Below are 19,781 nucleotides of genomic sequence, written 5' to 3'. Positions count from 1 at the left end.
AACGTATACAATTTTTATAGATTATTTCAGATTAATTTCGATTATTAACAGACACGTAAAGTAAAACTAACATTGCAACAATCGCATCTGTGTGCGCATACGTCATTAAATTGTTTAATTTGTTTAATAAAATGGCGCAGTTTGCAATAACACCCGCGATTTTCGATGCGCACCACTTTTTCAATCCCCTCCCGCTCGTCGCTCGTTTTTTTTTATTTCAGCAATAATTACATTCTGCGCTTGATTGACTTCGTCGACAATCATTGAAATTCCATTTTCCGCGAGCGCGGCGTTCGTGAAAAATCGTCGATTCTGACTAATTACCTTCCGCCGTGTAAACAAAGCTAATATGAAGGCGATGTGTTCGCGAGATTTTCCGAGCGCGCGGAATTCACGTAAGCGGAGAGGTAAAAAATAATTCATTGTTCTCTCTATATCCCTCTCCCTCCATCCCATCCCCGCCTCCCATTTCGAATTCGAGGACCGTGTTAACACCGAGCAAGAATCGCGATCGATCCTGGACGCGATTTGCGAACCGATTCTGGCTCTTGATATAAGAATTATTAATCAGGTTCTTATTTTCCGCGAAACGATCTGACGAGCGCGGTTAACGCGCGCGACATTCTCGGTATCTCCCTATTTAGCCCCCTTCATGAGAAAGAATGACGAACGACGTCGCTTGTTGACTCGTTCGTATCCAGCTCCGTGTCAACTTATTGACTCACTTGAATCGGACGCGTTTGGAAAGAGCATGTATATCATCGCTCGTGCGCGGGCATCCCGAACGCGAGGCATTAAACGATTTTGATTGACGCCTGGCACATCTCATCTAGGAGAAACGGACCGACCATTGGTCCGTTTATTTTAGCATTCGGGTCATTCAGCGCCGTCGTTTCATTCGCGACAAAGTGACGATAAGTGACTTCTCGCGAGTAGAGGGGAAAAAAAACATTCGCCAGCAAATGCTCCGCTGTGCTCCGCCATTCATCGCGACGCGATCCCGGAAATGCTCTCGAAAATTTGCGCGTTTTCTTGCAATTTAATTTTCTTTCGAGCCTTCCTGCAAGAGTTTCATAACTCTCGTTCTTTCGTATCCTATAAATTGGTCATCACTAAATGTACGTGGTATAAATCCCCGAACGAAGCGTCACGTCTCTTTCTCTCTTGTTCTCCCTTTTTTTCTTTCTCTCTTTCTCCCTCTCTTCTTTTCGCGAGCTTCCAGCGCATTTATTTAGTGGGGCACAAAAATGAAAAATCGCTCGTATCTCGCAGACGACGTTTGTTCCTCGCATTAGATACACGCGACGCCGAAGAAAATCGACAAGAATGGATGGGCGCCAGGAATGCATTCCCGGGAACGTCACCGATAAACTAATGCCTCCGATTTCCTGGCTCAGCCTAACAGAGACATCCCGCCATTACGGGATGTCTCGCGATGCTACGGGATGACGCGACTTTTTCATTTGGACGCGTTAAAACAATGATATATATCAGAAACTAAAAACTTTATGGGTTTCCCGATCAGTGGTTTCCCTCCGATTTGGAAATTCGGTTTCCCGAAGGGTGAACATTTTAAAACGGAGTAAAAGCAGTCGAGAAATAAATACTTAGGTAATTAAGCTTGCTTTTAAGCTTTTAAATGGGTTTGAATTTCAAGTTTCTTTCTCTTTCTCTTTTATTTTATAATAACAATAGCAATAATCTTTGTTGTTATAATGTACAAAATCATATTCATCGGTATGTAACATGCAAAATTATATTCACAGGTACGAGGGATACATTGGAGAGCAACTGCTGAGAGTGGACAACGAAGAAATTTAAGTGCGTCGCCTTCTCCCGACATACTGCTCGATACTATATTGTGTCTTAACAGTTTCCGATCGTCCCACGCGAGAGTCAACCGCCCCTCTGTTCGATATCTACCCGGGAAACACGGGGAGGCATTAGCGACTTTCGAGACCGATTTTAAAGTGGCGACAAGTGGCCTCGCACCACCGAGCCGGTGAACCGCCGCCTCCGATTTCCAACCCCCATGTGCGAATGAGAACACAAAACACTTCGTTATCGAAAAATTGATCTTATTAGGCAGGAAGAACGCGGCTTCGCCTTCGAAACTTTTCGTCGAGCATCCCTCGACTTTCCCACGGAGGGAACCGGAACCTTTTATAGATGTCGACCACGCGTCTTTCAACTTTTAATTGTGAGATAACGCGCGCTCAGGCTGTGACATTTCTTTGCTTAAGTTTTTTTAAGTAGAACTTCCCTATGCAATTGGAAGCAAAAATGATCGAAAATATTTTTAATAATAACACTGAAAAAGTATACGAAATTGTATATGATCAGTAGTTTTCGAGTAAAATAATATTCATTTAAAAAAAATTTATTTTTGGAGCTAGTTTATTAAATTTAAACTCACACGTCGAATAAAAATATAAATTCATAAAAACTCGTAAAATCGATTAATAATTTCCTTTAAATGTGCCTAATTGATTCATTTTCTAAAATTTCTCGCTGAAAACTTTTAATTTGGATTAAATTCCTCTAAATCCGTTTGTACGTTTTTACTTCTAATTCCATACAGAGAAACAATGAAAAGATAACAAATATCGCGGGGGGGGGAGCCGCGTAACTCCTGTCATCAACGAGATTGCCTCGCGCTGCAGCCTGCTGTTTATCGCCGTAGGCGAATAATTCTTCGCGAATTCCTGATCTCGTGTTACGTAGATCCCGCACGTGATGCGACGGGCGCGCGCGCAGAAGTTAATGCGGGAGGGTGCATTATACGCGGATGGGCGTGCGCCTGACAAGGCGAAACAGCAGAGCGGAGCGAGCGCGCCGGGAAGATTACGGCGAAATCTTTAAACGGGAGCCAGATCAAAGGGCGCGTCGGGTAGGATAACAATTAGTTTCATTAGTAACGAGGTAATTAGCTCCGGGGAGATGCGCTCGGCGCGCAGCGTACGCCTTGCCCATTTCCATATCCGAAACTGCGCTTTAAAGACTATATCGCCGAATCTCGCCCCCGGGAGAGACCGCCGGGAAGATTTTATCCGCCCAAACCAGGCCGTGCGGGGGAGGGGGGGGGACCGTGCCCCCGCTGTTTCGCTTTTGCCCGCGCGACAGCAAGATCTACTGAAGACGAGACAAATAAGTAAGTTCTTTCCGTCCCTGGGAAAATATCTCCGACGAATTGCGACCTCGGATTCCGGAACCGCGTAATTACGTCGAAACCTTGGATTTTTGAGCCGTCGCGGTGCAAGAGTAGGTAATTACGGCAAAGCTAAGAGAGTTTCGGATTCCCGCGATTAACAGCCTTACGGCGAACTCGCGGAGATCTCGAAAGGTTTCAAGTTATCGCGAGAAGAAAATTCCCCGTCGGGTACGCCGTTTCTCATTTTTCCTAGGAAACGGAGGTTCTAGTATCTCGCGCGCGCGCGCGCGCGCGGCCTCTTTTGATATATATAATTTTATAAGTGTGTACACGAGGCTATTTTAATTACAAAAGAGTACCCGCGTGTTATTGAGAGGAATTCTGCTGATAACAGCGGCTCGGATAATAACGGATAAGCGCTCGGCGGTCCGGCTGGCTGACGGAGAAATAAGGGGCGGAAAAATGAGGGGGAAAGAAAAAGGCCGATTGCCGGCCGGCGAGATGCGGCCCTTTCATGCATAAATCGAACAACATGGCAGGAACGAGCGAGCGAGCGAGCGAGCGAGCCTCCTCGTCGAAGGTAGCATCAGCTGAGAAAGGTAATCTCGCCGCTTCCTCGGCGACTCATTGTAATTCTACGCTAAATTTCAATCCGCGGCCGAACAAAAGCCGCGTAGCCGTCGTTCCCCCTCCCCTCCCCTCTCCTCTCAGCCGTCACCCCCTTGTTTCATCTCGTCGAAGCCCTTCAACGTCGCCGGACAATAAATACTTGAACCGCGAGAACGAGAGCGTCAAGGAAGCGTACGAAAAATCATCTAAAAAGAATTGAGCCCTTTTTGGAGCGGGAGGGTGGGTAAAGGGAGGCAAGAAGAAAAAGAGTGTACTCGTTGCGTTGAAAGAAAAGGCCTCTCATTTTGTAGAAACCGTCTCGTATTGGCGCTTCAATTATTGATGTTATGAAAACGTTTATTATTATACATAGTTAAGTCTAATAATGTTAGTGTCATTATTGCTAAACGTAGCGTAATTGTTATTAACATAACATGCATAATTGTTTTATTAATTTGTAATACACGTTACTCGTTTATTTTGTTCGTGTCAGATCAATATCGCTGAGATGAAAGATTGAAGAAATTCGAGTCGCAAGTGCGCGAAGGTCTCAGGATTTCGAGCGTCTGACGTATACGCGAAATAAAACGTGTCTTTAAGGGATGCGGCTTTAATGGGGCGTCGCGGGAAGGGAGGGCAAGAAGGCTCTATCTCTCTTCTCGGGCGCTGAAAGTCTAACGTGCCCGGTCGCTTTCCCCAAGTTTAATTAGGTACGCCCTACGTATCCGTTCTATCCGTGTGTATACAAACCGATACCATGGCGTTCGGTATTGGCGAGGGAAACGGACGTTAGGGATGCACCGCGGACGGGAGGACGCGAGGGGAGAGCCTGAAAAGGACTTCAGGGAGACGAGAAGAGAGAGAGAAAGAGAGAGAGAGGGAGAGAGAAAGAGAAAGAGAGAGAGAGAGAGAAAAGCGGCCGCGTGTACATATATGGTGTCCCAGAACTATCTCTGTGCCGTAAAAACGTCCAGACATTTGATCAATCTGGAAATTTTGGAAAGAAAACAATTGCCAAATATTGATTTTAAAAATATCAGCTCAAAGTGTCCCAATTTTATTAAACATCACAAATGTGTCTAGTTTTCAATTTCTAATTTACCGAAATATGACTGAAGAGTGCGATTCTGAACCATTCACAAACCGGAAGAATCGCGGGCCGAGTTTAGTATGTAACACGAAATTTTGGTAAAATTCTAATATCGTCTCGTATAAATCATTCGCGCTAGATTCTCCTCGCACTCCCTCCGATCGTCGAATCCTTCCGGGAGTTCGTAATTTTATGTCAATCCGTTGTTCAAATATTTAAGTACAAGAACCCGATACATAGATTTAGACGTTCTCCCCGATAAGTTTATTCGAGAACCCGCGAGGTACTCCGAGCTTCCAGGACACCCCGTATACGCGTATACGTTGGTCCAGACATCGTGTGTGCTCGTAGAGGGATGGGCGGGCGGGAAGGAGAGAAGGAGGGAAATGGGGAAGATGAGGATCGCGGAAATGGACCGTTGCCTGGAGCTCGCGTCCTACGTCTCCGCGATATAACGGAGTCTCGAACGAGACGGTGAATTCGAGACGGGCGGGGGGAGAGAAAGGTTGGTGACAGGGAGGGAAAGGGCCCGACTTTTGTACACGTCAGATTGAAATTTAGCGTGGGATTTCAATGAGCCGCCGAAGTAGCGAGATTACCTCCGTCGACTGATACTCCCGCGACGTTATTCGCGTTCGCGACTCGGAGGACGACGCATCGATCCTTTCCGCCTTCTTTTTTCCCTCTACCCCTTCGTCCTCTCTCTTTCTCTTTTTACTTTCTTTCGTTTTCTTTTTCGCGTTTTTCCTTCTCATTTTTTAATTCTCGAGTTTTCCCCGCGGTGTCTCCGTTCCTGCGCGGAATCGCGTCCAATCAGCCCGGAAAGGAGTTCGGACTGCTGCAGCGGATTTGTTGCTTCCGAAAGTTCCTGATCGCGCCGAGCCTGACTCGCCGCGCTTAATTCGCCCTTCGACGAGAGCTTAGTAGCTCTCGCTAGGGCACAACTCGAGGGGGGACGCGGCTTCTCCCGACTGAATAATATCCGCGCGCCCCCCGGCCGATTTGCGTTGCCCCTTCGCTGAGATAAAGCTGCGACGGCTTTCGGCCGCCGAGCTTTTCGTGCTTCCGAACTTCGGAATCCTCGCGAAATTCACAATCGATTCTGTCCTTTACGGAAATGCTGAAATCGTAAACGTAGAACTCACGGCAAGATTCGAGTATACGAGTTTTGGTATAGAAGAGTCAAGAGACGGCGATTGTATTTTTATTGTGACGGATATTTCGAGGCGTATAATTGTCGAAAGTTGCGAAGGCTGCGAAGAAAAATGGCACGCGAACGCATAATTTGTCTGGCGAAAAAGATCGTTTTTATATTCACGACGCTGAAATGCATTTCCGGCATTCGATGCGAACGAATTGCTCTCTACATCTTTCTGATTAGCCGAATGAATGAAAATATTAGTCGAAGCGGAACGACGTCGTCGCGGGGACACGAAATGCATATCGAGTCGGCTCCATAGATATACGTCTATAAATTCAATCGCGGTGGGATCGGTTTAAAAATCCATCGGAAGTCGCGTCGATTAATCCGATGGTGAGCCGTTCGGTTCGAAGTGCCGTGTAATCGTCGATGCGTTTTCTTCTGAAATTTATTCAAAATTCACGACTGCTCTCTCGCCTGCCATGCCGAAGGATCGAAATAGCGCGCGTCGATTAGAATTTTGCGCATTATTCAACAATCCACCGGAACGGATTAGATCGATGTAAAAGCGAAGGGGGCCGATTAATTAATTCGATTACGCCGGATAAGGAGCTGTTCGTCATTTATAATCATCGGCCCCGATCGAGACATCTGTTTCGGGATGCGAATTGAATCCCGAAATAATGTCCGTTTTTTATTGCCTCGCGCGCGCGATCGTCGAATTAAAAAGCAAGTTAAAAGCCACCGATTTACGATTTTGATTTAAACGATATGATAAACACGGGTTCCGTGCGGAATGCTGGCCGTAGAAAAATTTCCAAGGAGAGGATAAAAATGATAAATTAACGAGGGGATGATGGCACTATCGCGGACTCTCGCGATTTTATTCGACGGTATATGTAAGTCGGATACGGATAATTAATTCAATTCGCGAAATGCGCTTTATATGTTTCATGTGTGCGAGGTAATTCAATGCCCCCGATACGATTTCCGTGCGCGAAAACTCCACGCGGCGAAGATATTTATAATAAACTTAAGCTCACTGAAATTCTTCGATATTATATTGTAGATACGGCTTGAGTGACATCATCGAGAGAAATCGTCGAGATATTCTCGTTTTCCTGGTGCTTTTGTACATAATAACGTATTCCAGCAAATACGTTTAACAGTAATACCATTAAGGCGATGCGATGCTCGGAAAAACCGCGAATCGACATCCAAATTGATGGAATCTATCAATTTCGACACGCCGAGCAAGCGAGCTCTTTAAAGTCTTATGTCGAACAGCTGCCGTCATTATTAATTTCGCTCGGTCCAATGATGGAAATTCGTGACCCAATTTGTATCTGAGAATTATTAAACGACCATAGGAAAAGGTTTTGTATTATTCCGTTCTTCGAGCTCCGAGCTCGCGAAAACAAAAAGTACCAAGAAATCCTAAAAGCGCAAAGTCGAATTAATTTATCCGAATGTTTCGTCCAACCAATGGAGATGTGAGATTCCAAATAAAGGACAATAAAATGGGAACAAAAATTTAATAAACAATAGGGAGGAAGAAGGGAAGAGTAATTTCTTCAACATGTCCCATTTCTCGGTGGTTCGATAACGAATTGTTTGTCGTGTTGTCGGCGATGCGTGGTTCAGCGTTGAACACACGGTACTGAAAAGGACAGGAGGGGGGGAAGGGGGCGAACGAAAAGAAACGCGCCGCGAAAAATGTCGAGGACTTGAGAAGCGCTGCAAGCGCGAGCGCGTGAGAACCCCGCGCGCGGTATCTTGGTTTGCGCGGGGGGGGGGAGAGAGGATTAATTACTATTATAATGAATTTCATATTACCATAGGAGTTGTGAAACTGCGGATGGTGAGAGTCGATCCCGGTTCCTGGGTGGTGCATGTCCAGCATGGCGTCCGGCTCGCCTCCGCTCTCAGAGCAGTTGCTCAGGGCTAAAACCAAACCGATAGACACACACCTTGCGTTTACACTTCTCATCAGTCTTATTTGGTATCGTCGAACCATTAGCCCGTTTATAATTTCTTTCTCTGTTTGTCCCTCCTGATTCCGTTCTCCCGTCCCGACCGTTCCTTCCCTCATCGCTTTTCGCGTTTGCTCCGACCTCCGGATTAAGCGGGGCGATCGTTTACGTATTAAATTGTCAAAGGGAACCGGGTTCCACTGCGGACCGTCAGATGCCCGAGAGGGCATCCCCAAACGGGAGGAGCCGCGGATGTAAATAAAACAAACTTCAATTCGAATTGAAACAAAGCGTCTCAAAGTGAATCTAAAAATCCGAGATCCCGCGCGACTTCGAGAATTTAATAGGTCGTAAATCCAAATATCTAAAAGAAGATCCGAGAAATTTAAAATCCAAAGATTCGTAAATCCAAGGATTTAGAAGACTTTTGAGAATTTATGTATGCAATCGAAAATTCAATTAAAAAATTAAAAGTCCGGAAAAATTCTCAAATCCCCAACGCATCCCTGAATGCGCGAATCAGAAACCACACACGGGGTATACGTTTTGCGCGCCAGGAAAGGAACGGCGCGGAAGTAACTCGAACGGAGCATGTGACGGTAACTAATATTGAATTTAAAACTTCACGACGGCGACGATATATCGTTTGCGAGCGTTATACGAAAATTCCGCGCTCTATTTCGTTAAGATTGAACCCACATGTGCGCTTGCCTTCTTTCCACTTCTTACTCAACGGAACAGAAACGACAAGATCACAAAACGGAAAAGCACACTGTTCAAGAAAGAAATCATAAAACATATAAAAACGGGGCGTCACACACTTAAGGTTCACGTAACTTATGGTAAAACTAAAGTAACTAAAATGTAAGTAACGGCAGCGGTATCTTTGCCGATCAATCATCCTCGTTGACATGCCGGGGAGGAGAAGTTGGAAATATCAGATAACATAGAAATTTGAGACACCGGGATTTTAATTCTTTCCCTCTTCTTTAAAACAGAAAACAGAAAACAGAAAAATCCTCAACTCGCGATAATCTTCTCTCGTCACCGTCTCTTTATTTGCTATCCCGCGGTTTATGATGGACTTTCGAAAATGTAACAATTTGTCTGATATTTCTATTAAAACGTACTCTCTCAAATTCGTGCTTGAATCGTTGACGGAGAATGAAAAATTCGATTGTCAAAGATACCGCCATGTCGATTTCTATACGAATTCCAAGCGTTTGAGCTGTCTAAAAAAAAATATATATATATATATTTTGTCGGGAAAAGCGGGACACGGGATACGGGGGACGTGACTGTTGTAGGTCGTAGGTTGTTGTCCCTGGTAAAACAGAAAACAAAAAAACATGAGGAAAACCAACTAAATCCAGCGTTCAATCGCAGCGAAATATACAGGGTGCGAGAGGAGTTCCCGCGCGCGCGAATTTTTTTTGCAAAAAAGAGCGTTCATTACAGAATAGAGGAACGTGCCAGAAAGATGAAAAGACTCCCGCTGTAATTATTGTAATTGTTAATTGTCGTTAATTATCTTGTTGTGTAATTAATAATTACAACAGACATATGTCATCTCGCTGAATTTATCGCGACAGAAAAATCTGAATATTTTTTACTATAAAATATAATTTAATCGCGCAGTTTTTTATTTCTAGAAAAAAAAAAGAAATATTATTTCTTCCTTTCTCTTTAACAAATTACGAATTTCTTTGATTTTTCTAAAAAAAAACCTTCATTTCTTTATTTCCTTAGTAAATTATTGTTTGTAAGAGGAGAAATTGACACACGTCCTTTTTCCAATGATCGACTCATTTTGCGATTCGGGATTGAAATGCGGGCTGTAACGCGAACGGGAACGATCCTCGCGTCCTGCAAGGCGCGCGGTCTTTCTCTCTCGCGGGCGAATCCTCGATCGGAAACGAGAAAAAACAGTAAAACGGCAAAACTTTGCGGAGTCCTTTCGTGGTGCGTTTGTCTATCCGTTTGGTTAGGTCGAGACATTTACATTTTCGCGCACGAACAAGGGAGCCGTTCGGCTCTCTCGGATGGAGATCGAATCGATGCTGCGCTCTCGCAGTTCTCTCTTTCTCCCTATACTTTCGAGACTCTCAGCTGTGGTATCTTCCGTGTTGGCGTCCTGTCGACGATAATCTTCAGACGACGACGACGACGAGGAAGAAAGAACACTGTTTGCAAAAATTATACAGGCGGGGGACGAGGAGAACACACACAGAAGAGGGCTACACAGATTCGAGCGACGAACAACGAAAATGAGACAAGATCGCGAAATGTGTATAATTATCGAGGGGAGACACCGATAATCCTCTTGCGATTCTTTTCGGGAGGGGGAGAGTGCGTAAAAGTTGCGAATTGTCCTGCAAAGAGAGAGCCTTTCGCGAGGGAATATACGAAGAGAGAAATATGGGATTAATGAAAGCCACCAGAGATCCGAGCAAAATGCGGGAAAATGAATGAAAGGCCACTTTGTTTTTCCGTTTTCGTCGAAATCGTTCACTCGCGATCTTCGCGGCTGTTTTAACACGATCGATATTTGAGAAGCTGCATTGTGAGAATTATTTGCGGGAATTTTAATCGCGTCTACGTCGTAAATAAAAAAATAATCTCGAAAGTCTCGAGTAATATTTCATATTTGTCTAATTAAATGTGACGAATGAATTATGCGGGACTGTTTCGAATATCATTATTAATATTAGGGACGGTTATTTTTGTCGCTTTCGATCCAGATTCCCGTATTTAGCCGCTAATTCATAGTTGATTTTAATGCGCTGCGAACGTATGTGTGTCAAAACAACGTGAATCGATGTAGCGTTTCGTCCCAGGAGTGTTGACCTGAACAATAAGTCGGCCCTTATCCATTATCGACATCTCTCACCGATCTTTTCACCTGAGCAACCTGCCGACCTCGTAGATCGGTCTTAATTCTCCGAACAATTCTAAAACGGCTTTTTATCTTATCGCGCGCCGCAGTAATTAAGCCCCCGAGTTCGATTTCTGCAAAGAGAAAAAGAGTATCAGTAGGAAATGGAGCGAAAATGGCGGACACTTCTCGAAGATTTCACCGCGTGGTACTATCCGCCTCCGAATTTCCTTTTCTCACGGGGTGTCGTCTCACCCTATTTCTCTTTCTCTCTCTCGTTTCGTACCACCCTGATGTACGTACGCGGGACACGTACGTAACAGTTGTGAACTGCAGTGTGTATGCGTCGTATAACAGAAAGCTGGTTCCCACTGAACACCCCGTTTCTACTACGTCTACGTGATAGAGAACGAGGGTATGGGAGGTAGAAGAAAGAGAGACGGAGAATCCGGCAGGGGTGAGAATAGCAGAGAAAAAGAGAGGAGAGAGAGAGAGAGAGAGAGACTTCGTGTAGCGTGCATTGTGTGCGGCCTACATACATATACGGGGTGTCTCGAGCGTACTCGCTGCCTTTCGAACGCGAAAGATTCGCGCTTCTCTTAAACTTGTGCATGGACGGCGAACTATAGATCATTGAAAGTTAAAGTACTTTAGCGGATTTATTTTCAGATACCGACAGAGGATGGCAAGATCTTATCCTTCGAATTTTTATTTCCAACGGAAATTCAATGTCGGGCTTGGTCGCCCCAAGTATCTTTTATCGAGGAGCAAAAGAGATATGCGACTTTGGGAGATTTTTAAAAAAGATTGGCTATACATATCGGGTCGAATTCACGGGCAGAAATTTAACCCGCGATAGAAACCCGGGATAGCACCCCGTATATATCGCATATGCGTGACGTGGTGGATGAGTCAGCCGGTGGAAGCGGTATATATCCGCCGAGAAATTCGTCCGGAAACTTTCCGGAAATACGTACGCCAAAAAGCAGGATGTGCTACTTTCGGAGCTGCGATAATAGTCGAACAATTATCAATATTTAATCGTCGCACGGTGGAAGTTCTACAGTCTTCCGTCTACAACCTTTCCGTCTTTAGACCGTAGAACGAGGCTCTTCTCTCGAGTCAGATATTCCTTGAATTTTGCGTCTCTCTCTCTCTCTCTCTCTCTCTCTCTCTCTCTCTCTGTCTCTCTCTGTCTCTCTCTCTCTCTCCTTTTCTCTTATTTTTATTTTTTTTCCTATAATTATATCGCAACGTTGTATTTTTTGCGTTTTCTGTACCATGTATACTGCGTGTTAACACTGTCTTAACGCTTTAGGGGACCTGTCCCAGAGCGTTTAATAAATAACGATTAATCAATCAATCAATCTCTCTTTCTCTCCGTGGACAGATTTATTTTTAAATAACTGAAGACGCGTCTTTTTATGGATATATTTATAGCGTTGATTTTTTAACGATTGATTGTTGCCCGTGTTTAAATATCGCCCGGTATTTTTATAAAATTTCTGCGCGTTTGACTTCCCCACCGGAAATAAACAGAAGAACGCCTCAAAATTATAAGTTATTTATATAAGCTTTTAAACTCGGCAAATTGAAAATTTTAAAATTTTACTTTCCAAAAGTTTAAATTTTGAATCAAGATCTTCATTCAAGAGATCAGGCGCCTATTTCCACACACTTTTAAACCTCATTTTCGAAATTACCACTTTTTACCAGACTTAAAGCGGCAAATATTATATATAATCGAGAGTTTATTTTCAAGCTCACATCCGTGAATAAAGAAAGAGGAAGATTTAAAATGATTCGCGGAAATAATTCTCAGCCACCAGCCACCCGGAAAAAGTTAAAAAGTACGTAGTTTCCCTTGAGTAAGCTTCCCAATTAACTTTGCCGGACTGAATTTGCGGATGATAAAAATATATTCGCTCGCGTGCGACGTCGTCGCCGCGATTAAGAGGCGCGTCGTTCCGAGGAGAGCAACGCTTATCACAAAACATACCAGTGTCACCTTTCGTATTATCAATGATCTACTTGAAACCCAACCCGACCCGTCGCGGTCCCCCCGCCGCGCCGCCGCGCGGGGGCCTCTATCGAGTTCTCTAGCGACGCAATAGCGGAGCGGACGCATCTCTCCTCGTCGTCGTGTGGATGGATGTATTATGAAATGCAGGCGCGCGAAAACGACATTTCAGTCGACTCGGAGCCGAGGCCCGGCTCCAAGGTGTCGCGCGGACGGCATGCGGGCGATCTTGTCCCATTTCACGCGCGGTGCGCATCTGCCGAAATTCCGCGAACGCGGTTTCCCTGGCGAAGCCAGGTATTACCCGTATACAATTGTCGCGTGGAGCGGAGATGCTTTCCGCACGAATGACCGCGACCTACGTTAATTCGACTCCGACTAATATCGCAATCGCGATTTTTCCTCCTGTCCATTGTCGGCTGCCTTCGATACAGATGTTTAAAAAAGGATTAATACGTCTTCATTATTCTCATGCTAAACTAGGTTTTCTTAACGACCCACACGCGTCGCGTTCGAAATAATGTAATGTAACGTTTCAGCGCTTGTCAGGATGCTATTCAAGCATGTAACAAAGAACGATCTCTGCTGTTTTAAAAGAGCAAATATCATATCATAGACGAGATTATATATACGTCTCGCGAGAATAATTAGATGAATGTTCGTTCGCGCTGACAATCCTCGTATTTTCGAGAGCGACAGAAATATTTAGATCCTTTTTTTTTTTTTTTTTTTAGACACTGTCCTGTATACGCTTGAGATACGCCGCCGCTTCGTCATGAGCACACGAAGCAGAAAAGTTTACCGTGAGGCATGAAAGCCACGGTTGCGTTCTATCGGCTCTCGCATAGCGTAACAGCAACAGCTGTACGACGAAAGGTGTTCATTGATGTGACATCTGCACCTTGATTCCCCTTCCTCTTACCGCACCCGATAGAACGCACGTTTTAGTGAATGACCTCTTCCCCGGCAAGTACCGCGATCTCGAAAAACTCCTCGTTGTACGAGATAAAAAAAGAGGCGCTAAAACAATAACAATTTATCCCGCTTTGACGTGCAAAGCCCTTGAACTCTCTCGACACCCACAGGATCCGTTAGATTAGAGGGATCTGAGACGTTCCCAGGGAGATACGTTTAACAAAAGAATCGAAATTCCGGGGAACGGGTCTTCGTAGCTAGGGTTAAGAATTAGAGATTTAAGAGGGTGCCAGAATTGACAAATTCGTTTCAATGGCCGAGGAGCTCAAACGTCCGCGGGAGGAGGATAAGAATTAAGATCCGAACTTCGAGAACTTTGGAAACTTAGGAAGACCCGAGGAGAAGATCTGAGAGGACGGAACTAAAACTCCGGCGCCTTGTCAAATTGCGGGCGCGCGAATAAGGTTTTAACCGGCTGAAGCACTCGATTTTAATCCCCCTTGCCCACCCCCCCCCCCAGCAGCAGCGAACCAGTCCGTGACCGAAAACTCAGGTGTCGCTTTAAAAGTAAATATATCGATAAACTCAATTTAGCTCCCCTTCTTCTGGGGAGAGGGGAGAGTTTACCGAGATTTATCAGAAATTTCGCGGAGGATAAAAGCGCGGGGACGGGAGGTAAGGGCGGCGGGCGGGGTAAGGGCACGAGAGAGCGGGAGGGACGGGCGCGCGCGTTTCCCGCGAGCCGACGGGGCATCCCGTAGGAACGACGACGGGCACGCGGGACACGCGGGGGCGAATTCGTGCTATGCCCGACATGTGAGCACGCATAGGGCCTCTCCACACCGCCGGGTGTCGCGTTTCGGCGCGTGCTGCGCGACAACACCGTGGAAACCGCACCGCCGCGCGAGAATACGTCACTTCACCTCGATAGAGGCACGTTGGGGGAAGAAAAGAAGAAACTGAGAAATGTCTAAAACCCCCTCGATTAGTCAAGCGTATAGGATCGCGGAGAGCCTGTCCGGAATAGAAATTGCAAAATTGCAAACAACGGCGCGAACAGAATTTATCGTTTGTTTAATCGAGGTAAAAAACCGCGCGGGATGATGATTGGCTTCTAATTGAACAACATCATGTGGCGTGGTAATAAAGATCTCGTGTGAATAAATTATGTTACGAGAGTTGAACTAGAAGTCAATTTGCGAAGGCCAATTTTCCGAGGATTTTTCCTGGACGAACTACGGTCTTGTTTCGGGAATTTTATAAAGTTTCCTGGCTCACGAGAGACCATTTATTTTGCTAGCGTGAATTATTCCATCACCTATCATGACGCAAAATTTCATAAAATATAAGAATGTAACAAAATCGCACTTTAAAATCATGAAATCAAATCGAATTTATTTTAATGTTAGAAGCGCAGAATCAACTATTAGATTGCTCTCGTCGCGCTTTTATTATGTACAACCGAAGTATAAGAATTATATAGTTTCCAAGTAATTCTTATTAATGAAATTAGTCGTCGGGGGCCCCCGGTATATGTATCTTTACCGTCTAGAGAAAAACTTTTCAACTCCTTTCTGACCAACTCTTCGAACTCCTAACGTTATTTAAAACAGAAAATAGAAGTGCGCGGAGCGAAGTTCCCGCGCTAAACCGGTACTAAGCAAATTCCACCTTCGATCTTTCGAAACTTAGAAACTCAAAAATTCACGTTCACGGGGACGGCGGCGCGGGTAGGTATTGATCGCCGCGGCTATGTGTTAAAAACATTAAGCGTAGCTCGCGGTAGCGCGCGATGTAACTCCGTGATAAGCAACTCCGCGAGACAGGGAAACGACACGGCCGCGTATCGATTGTTTTTCCTTTCTCTTTTTCCATTATACGTCCAGTGCGTGTAAGAAGACACGTGTGCGGGCCGCCCGCCGATGTAAGACCCTATACACAGCGCGCGATGTCAAGCGTTGACGTTGAGGAAAGACGACATTAATTATGCGTAGCGCGTCTGCACTTATTCCACGCGTCAGTTTCGAAATTCGGCGAAAATCCCCTCGCGTCTCGCGGTTCACCGCGACATCTCTCGCAATATTTATAATAGTATAAATTTGGATTCTCAATCAGGTTTAAAAGTTCGATTTCCCATAAATTTAGATCCCCGGGAATTATATAACAGATCGTTCAAGCGACCAAAGGTATAATATAATATGTAAATCGTATGAAAAAAAAGTTCCTGTACGATTTTCAAAATAGTCGCGCGGAGACCTAATCCGAATGAGAGTCGCGAAAACGAATGTTCGTAAATCATCTAGCTGGGCTTAGGAATATTGCACATGGGGGATGCATCTGGCGAAAGTAAATAGAAAGACACGAGGAGCTCGCTGCGACTAATGCACCTGACCCCCCCCTCCCCCCCCTCGTGTGACGATCGATAGCGACGATAACGGTGGACGCAATTAAACGCAAATGACATCCAGCAATGAGGCACGCGTACCTATAGTCATTACCAGATGAATTCGAGCACGAACGACAATAGCAGGCGGCATAATAAAGGCAATTTATAAGAGTGCAACGTTACGCTCGCCCGATTGATTGCCGTTTTAACGGCCGAGCGAATTATTCATCGTCTGTTTAGAGCCGCTTCCTGGAAGACCTGGGAAAGGCGTTCTACCCCGACATTCCCCTTGAGAAACCTATTTCCCACGTGATCCCGCAAATCAGGCTGGCAGTAATTTATCGGTTTCTTTCCCGCGTATCTCAGTTTCTCAGTATAATTCGAATTTCGATTTTAACTCGCAATTTTAATTCGAAACTCGATGCGCCGCACGGTTGACGCGATTTAACATTAATTCTTCAATTTAATTTTTGATTTTAATTCGCTGATTTAATTTCTAAAGACATTGATGAAATGTCTTCAGATCTTCAATATTTTTTTTCCTTTTATAAATTATACGCGATTACGGCGATTACCTCATTCTCTCCCGGTCGATTTGCAATGAATTAGATTTAGAGGTTTTGCGCACGAAGTGTCGGCCGTTCGGATCTGCGAACGTGTTCTAAAAAGGAGATGGGTTTTCGCGAGAGAGAAGAAAAAATAGAGAGAGAGAGAGAGAGGGGGGGGAGGGGAGAGAGACACGTGGGAAACAATAGCGGGAAAGGCTCTAATCTGAAGAGCACTGAATCGACCCTTCTTCCTTCTTCTTCTTCGGCATTGTCTCCTCCCAGCAAACCCTTTACTCCCGGGCCTTGCGGCGCCTTTTCTTCGTTCCCCACCGGCCTTTTTCACAACCCTAAGAGAGTTTCGTACCACGAGGGGCTACCGGTAGAACAGTAACCGTAGAGGTAGTCCCTCTTCCCGACATTATCTGCATGCCTCGGTAGACGCGCAAAGAAGTGATGGAAAATGGAGAGAAAGAAAAAGAAAGAAAGAAAGAAAGAGAGAAAGAGAGAGAGAGAGAGAGAGAGAAAGTGAAAGGTGGAAAAGGGGGTGAGAGGACGAGCGTTATTTTATTTTTCTTAACGGAGAGCCGAGGCGTTTGCGAGGCGATTTATACTATTGTTTGAGAAAGGACACCTTGAGCTACGAATGTATACAGAATGTCCCACAGTTCGTGAGCTTAACCCTTTCGGCTCTGATGTCCATTAACATAATGGACATCAATTCCGCTGTACTTTAGTATTCTTTTACGTTATTATGAAAATGTCACATATGAAGATATATTTTAGGCATGTGAGATTGCTTCCAATTTGTGTGCAATAAAAATTGAGGGACGAACGAATTAATTTCAATGACATTCTATGACGAACTCGTCGAGGCCGAGATACTAACAAATCGTTCCTGAAGATTGAAGTAAGTAACATTCTATAAAGAAATATCGGAGGAAACTGTATCAAATTTTATATAAAAAAATCAAACACAGAGAGGATCACTCTGCTGGGAGATCACACTCGAGTGACGCGAAAGTCGCGAATCCCGCGCTGTGCTACCTACTCGGTAGATGAAAGAAGGTGGCCCACAGAAAGAGGGAAGGGGTGAAGGAGAGAGAGAGAAGGACGACAATGACAACGAGGACGATGACGACGGCGACGGCGTGGCGAACATGGCGGTTCCTGAAAGCGAAGCCGTGCCGAGCGAGGCCGAGGTCGCGCGGCTGCGCCGCGACGCCGTCGTCGTCGTCGTCGTCGCCCTCGACGGCGGCGTCGGCATCGGCGTTGGCGTCGGTGTCGGTGTCGGCGGCGGTGGCGGTGGCGGCGGCCGCGTGACCGCCGCGCGCGATCAATACTTGCACGCGCGGCGAGCGCCGCGACGCCGAGCGTCGCGCACCGCGCACCGCGCCGGGAACGAAGGATGTTGAATTCGAAAAGTGTTATTCCGCGCGTCTATCTCTGAATGATATGGAAGGGAACGCCTCTCCCACGTGGGTGCCACGTGTGCGCTTCCGCTCTCCGCGCGCGCGTGCGAAGCGCGCGCGCGGATCCTTCGCGCGTGTTATCCCCCGAATAACATTATCCCCCCGCGATTATCTCTGCGAGGATCCTTCGCGTCATTATTCCCGGGGTCCCGCGTTTTCCGCTTAAATCGGCAGGTGGGACCCCGGCATTCCCCGTTCTCGGGAAATGGGTTCGAAAGTGGAAGTCTTCGACACTTTTGAGCAACCGATGTAGTTTCCACGTTTTTTTTTTAGCTGTCTTACGTTTTTATACATTCGTACATTCAACTATTTTTCACAATTAATATCTAATCTTATAGCTTTCGGTATTTTAGTTATCTACATTCCAGGTTTGGTTTCACGCAGATCACGAGGGTAGAATCGCTAAATCTGAATAGCCGGTGAATATTTTATTTATCAGACTAAAAGGAGCACACAAAGACATTATTCAGAACTGCTGGAACACATGCAAACGTTAAGTAATTCCGACCGTGTCAATTTCCGGACATGTGAAATTGATTTCCGTTGTGTTAATAAAAAATGAAAGTCTCTTGTACTCGCGGATTTTTCCTATCGGAGATCAGAATACGAATTGTGATGTTCATTAGTAAAATTAGCAAATCCTCTTGCAATCCGACCGATTTCAATTTTGTTCGTCAGATAGGTTTTCGAATAATGCGATTTGGAATTCTTCATACATTAAATAGCTCGAGAAGAAAAAACGCTTTTTTTCCGAGCTCGTTCCAGAAGGGAGCGCCATAAAAGGGGATACAGTTTATTTTGAATCGAAGGGTGTTGCCGAGGAGGCTTTATAACGCGGTCTGTCAAGCAGGTGTAATTTACAGAATTATTTTTAAGACATCTTTAAATCGCTTGGACGCTTGTGTGGTGAATAATAGGGGTCTCTATAATTGTTCTGAATGCGTTCGATCCGTATTTTCTGAAAATCTCACTTTTTTCCAAACGTGTTTGACTCTTCGTTCAGTTTTATCTTATAATGTCGCAGTTCTTCGAAGTCACTAAACGAACGAAGCGAACGGTTAGAAGTAATGTATACACGTTTTCTATATTATTCCATCTTTGTCTCATTATTAGAAGTAATGTATGATTTTTCCGTATTATTCCATCTTTATTTCGTTATTTCGAAATCTTGTTTAGTTAACAAGAAATTACAATAAAAGCAAAGATTTAACATTTTCGCATTTTGCGCTTTTTCATTCTTAACTTTTGGAAATTATTTTAAATTCACTGTTAAAGAGAGCGAAAGGTAGCGAATATTCAGTTTACTGGGAAACCTATAAGGGATCGCTCAGAGGACGTATAAGGGATGATATTGAATAGCCGCGAAGTACCGGTGAACGACTCAGCACGAAGCATCGGTATCTCGGTATATATCCCGAGAGATTTCGGCGATCGTCGATCATGGATCGACATCAAGGGTGTGCGGGACGAGAACACAGGCGAGCAGCGAGACACGTGTGTTTCGTTTACAGGTATTCGCATGTACTGTACGTATGCGAAAGACTCACACGACGATGACGACGATGACAACGACAACAATGACGACGATGACGAGGACGTCGATC

The 19,781-nt window shown here is 45.1% G+C and overlaps 1 protein-coding gene across 6 annotated transcripts in view; it reads right to left on the bottom strand.

The window, feature by feature from the left end:
- The window catches only part of LOC143904335 (uncharacterized), an 85,010-nt gene that overhangs the window by 62,793 nt on the left and 2,436 nt on the right, over positions 1-19,781 (bottom strand). For 3 of the 6 annotated variants that reach the window (XM_077418937.1, XM_077418940.1, XM_077418938.1), the window contains exon 2: positions 7,828-7,935. The exons of the other annotated variants lie outside the window; for them this stretch is intronic. In XM_077418937.1, the coding sequence (XP_077275063.1) occupies positions 7,828-7,935 (108 nt within the window). The remainder of the gene's footprint in view (positions 1-7,827; positions 7,936-19,781) is intronic. 6 annotated transcript variants of the gene reach the window in all.

This window comes from Temnothorax americanus, unplaced genomic scaffold (genome assembly GCF_048541705.1).
Source record: "Temnothorax americanus isolate GAGA-0224 unplaced genomic scaffold, ASM4854170v1 Scaffold50, whole genome shotgun sequence".
In the NCBI taxonomy this organism is placed as follows: Eukaryota; Metazoa; Arthropoda; class Insecta; order Hymenoptera; family Formicidae; genus Temnothorax; species Temnothorax americanus.
The sequence above is the reverse complement of the archived record's forward strand: the minus strand, read 5'-3'. Positions and strand labels throughout refer to the sequence as shown.